General features: G+C 31.2%; 1 protein-coding gene across 1 annotated transcript in view; it reads left to right on the plus strand.

Moving 5' to 3' along the window:
- The window catches only part of LOC106461787 (selenocysteine lyase-like), a 49,836-nt gene that overhangs the window by 8,803 nt on the left and 37,277 nt on the right, over positions 1 to 3,756 (plus strand). Inside the window, exon 4 of the mRNA XM_022388837.1 lies at positions 2,570 to 2,598. Within this exon, the coding sequence (XP_022244545.1) occupies positions 2,570 to 2,598 (29 nt within the window). The remainder of the gene's footprint in view (positions 1 to 2,569; positions 2,599 to 3,756) is intronic.

Consider the following 3,756-nt stretch of genomic DNA (forward strand, 5'->3'; position numbering starts at 1 on the left):
AAGCTGTATTTGGGTCTCAAAAAATATGAAATTTTGAGCAGACTAGAGGCACAACTTACTTTCTTGAAATCTTGGTTTGAAAGAAAGAGATGGTGTTCTAACACATGAAAATGGCTGAGGAAACCACTAGGGGGACATTCTGAGCTTTCAAATGGTTATTCATCTGTCATATATTGAAGTAAGTGTATATAACGGACCGTTTCAAAAATGGATTACATGAGTGATATATCAGCAAATAGAAAAGATATGAGGTTCTTATTTTATATTTTAATATTGGTATTTTAAGTTCCTAATTGATATGAAACTATAGACTTAGTAATTTGACAACACAAACATCTAATTTGAACCACTGCTGCTTTCAACATATGACATGAAACACAAAAATCGATGTTTAACTGTGTTTTTTAATATTTACTATTTAATATTTAAATTAAAAAATTGAGTAAGGGAGAATGCTAACATTTGAATTATAATCTACAGTTTGATATTAACAAGTTATTAACATAAATTCATGAAATAGTAGTTCAATAAAATTTTGAATACCAGTCAACAAAAGTGATGACATGGCCTTTGACCCTTGACTCATCTGGAAAGGGTTGATTGGACAAAATATTTTTGTTAATATTCAGTGTAAAGCATAATTTCAGTGGTGGCTGAGATAATAGCATTAATATTTTTTTATTTTTGGAATCACTACAAGTATACCTATAAAATTAAAAGGATCAAAACCTAAATAGTTTAAGATACTTGGGATTGTTATGATACCATGATTGAAACAATTGTTATGATACCATCTTTGAAACAACAAATTAAATGGTGTACCAATGTCATTCTGCAGGGAAATAAAATAATTATCTGATTTACTGTTAAGTTACTTCATTTTCTGCTTTTCGAGATAAATAACTTGAGCATGTATCATTTTTTCAACATTAAAAAACAACATATCAAATGGTTGAATATATTAAGAAGTCAATAATAAAACAAGTACTCAGTATTAAGCCACTAGTCCAGTCAGACTAGTATGTCATGCTGTCAACTAGTGCAAATTTATTCTTTACTATACCCTGGCTATTAGGCTTTTTAATGTCCAGTCCTGGTATTAGCATCTTTGAAGATTTGGAAACTAAACAGTCTTCAAAATAATTTCAAGTGAAGTGTTTAATAACTTTATTGCAAGTAGTTTCATGACCAGTAGTGGTATTTTTAAGTTTAAGTTCATGAGAGAACATTGGCCAAATCATTAGCTTCTTTTGTGAGAGAGATTGCAAAGGAGGGAGAGCTCATGTCAATGTTATTTAGTACATTACTAATAGGCTTTATAATGCAGACTTCTGTGTTAATGTGTACTTAGTTTTACTTGTTGTGGGCCTGTCCTGTGGTCATTCAAAGTCATGTCCTTTTAATCTTATATTAATATACACCATATACCAAAAATGTCCATTGCAAAGGTGCATACAAATAACAAATGAAATATTTTAAACCAAAAATTACAAAAATCACTCCACAATAACAGTTATATGTATAAATGCTGATGAGGAAAACATCTTAACAGTATTAAAAAATGGTAGCAAGCAGTCAGTAGCTGTTTAAAATACTAAAGGTACAGACGAAACTCTGTCTATCATTCATTTTACCACTTGTCACCGAGTTATACTAGTTTTAGGGAATTTCATCCATCATCAGTAACCATGAACAAAGGTAAATTGAAAGAACAAAACTAGGCTTATTAGTAGCATCAGTGTTGCATATTCCCCCAATTCTATATAAATATGGATTCACCGTGTTGAGTAAAAGACAGCTAAAAACACCATACAGTCAACAGCTGTGGTCACAGTGCTGTCCAAATGTGATAAATTCTAATATGATGGCTTCATTGTCAATATTAATGCTGTTTTCAGGTCTGTATGTACAGCATCTATGTGTAAATGAGCTTGTAGGATACGACTATTGAAACATGTTTCCAATAATATGATGGAAAAGTCAATGTTCATCAGAGAACCATGTGGCTGACAATCTGGTAGCATCCCAGGCATTCTGTTGACATTTTACATACAGTAGGACTGTTAAACTGTTCTTCAACTGAATACTGTGCCATTTCTTAGAAGCATTTTCTACCTTATATAGGGGGATTTTATTTTAATTTCTTTTTAACCTTTTTGACCCTTCTGATGCAAATTTCTTACCTTGCACCTCAAACCATTGCAATGATTGGATTTTGTTCTTCTGTGGCACAATTCCATATGCATAGAAAGGAGTGCAATTATGTCTATAACTATTGTTCTTGAGGAACAAATGTAGTAATTTTTTGATATAAAATTTTCCCTGTAAACCTTTGCTGTTTTGGATTTGTAATGCAAGTTAATAATATTTTCAAAGGAAATTACCTTGAATTACCTCAATGATATTGTCACAGGATATACCCACAATGTTTCATTCTATATCAGTAACAATTATTTTCTTGTATCCCAACATTTCTGAGTTATTGGCCTATTAGCAGTCTTCTGAATCACCTGAATAAAAAGTTTTAACTAACCATAGTTGTGAATGTTATTTTCTTTTTTCTTTTCAGATATCATCTTCACATCAGGAGGCACAGAGGTGAGTTACCATTGTTGCAAACTAATCATTTTATTGCAGTTAGAAGTTTTTCCAAACTTGGAAGAGGTGAGACTTATGGGAAAACTAATTTTGGTAAAATTAAAATTTTCTTGAATGTGGTACTTCCACATAAATTGTTTTCCTCAACAGATTTGATAATACCCACTAATAACATGAGGTTTGATCAGGAAATTTTATGTGAAATATATTTGCATGCTTTTATTTTTTTGACCGAGATTTGGTAAAGAAAAGGGCTGGACACAAAGTTTCAAGCAGTGTGAAAACAATATTAATCACAAAAGCAATCAAAGAGAAAAAAACTGGATTTCACACATAAGACAACTGTTGTAAATGTGTGCGTGAAGCTTAAGATTTATGTCAGACTGAGAGAGCATGGAATTATTGTCTATAGTTGTACATGTGCTACCAGCTTCAAATAAAGAATGTAGTACTTATCGAGTGTGACTTGACTTGCCAATGGAAGAATTTGCTTAATGCTTTCAGGATGTTAGAAAACACATAGGTTCAAGAAATTAATGTAACAAAAAAATATGATACTCTATAACTTGCACACTTTTGAAAGGTGGAAGAAAGGTCCACCTTTTAAAAGCATTCTGGTTATAGGTTATCATATTTTTTGGCTTAATGCTTTATACCAGTACTTAATATTTTATACTGATCTTTCTCATGAGAAAGTGCATATGACACCAAAGGAGAGAACAACTCAAAATAATGGGTAGCTAGAGGAACACTTATTATTACAACTAGACATGTGTATGAAAATTTTGATAGAAAACTTTGATAGGAGATAGAAAACACTTAGTATGCAAAGTTTACTTCTGATTGAAAACAATTATTCGACAAGAATTATGAATTCTCTTTTTTTATCTATATTTACCTGCTGCTAACAGGAAACTATGGGAGTAAAAAAAAATATAATAAAATCATTAAATGATCATTGAAAGAATACATACACATTTTGTTTAATAACCAATAAATAATAATTCAAATACAGAGTTTGATTTGCTACTTCTTGGAGACTTGATTTCTCATTTTTTTGATGAACAAAGTATACTATCTAGAATCTCTACTGGGGCTTAAAACGATTCTTTGTATTATTTTAATACCACGAAACATGCTCACCCTTTCGGCCGTGGG

This window comes from Limulus polyphemus, unplaced genomic scaffold (assembly GCF_000517525.1).
Source record: "Limulus polyphemus unplaced genomic scaffold, Limulus_polyphemus-2.1.2 Scaffold1031, whole genome shotgun sequence".
Taxonomy (NCBI): domain Eukaryota; kingdom Metazoa; phylum Arthropoda; class Merostomata; order Xiphosura; family Limulidae; genus Limulus; species Limulus polyphemus.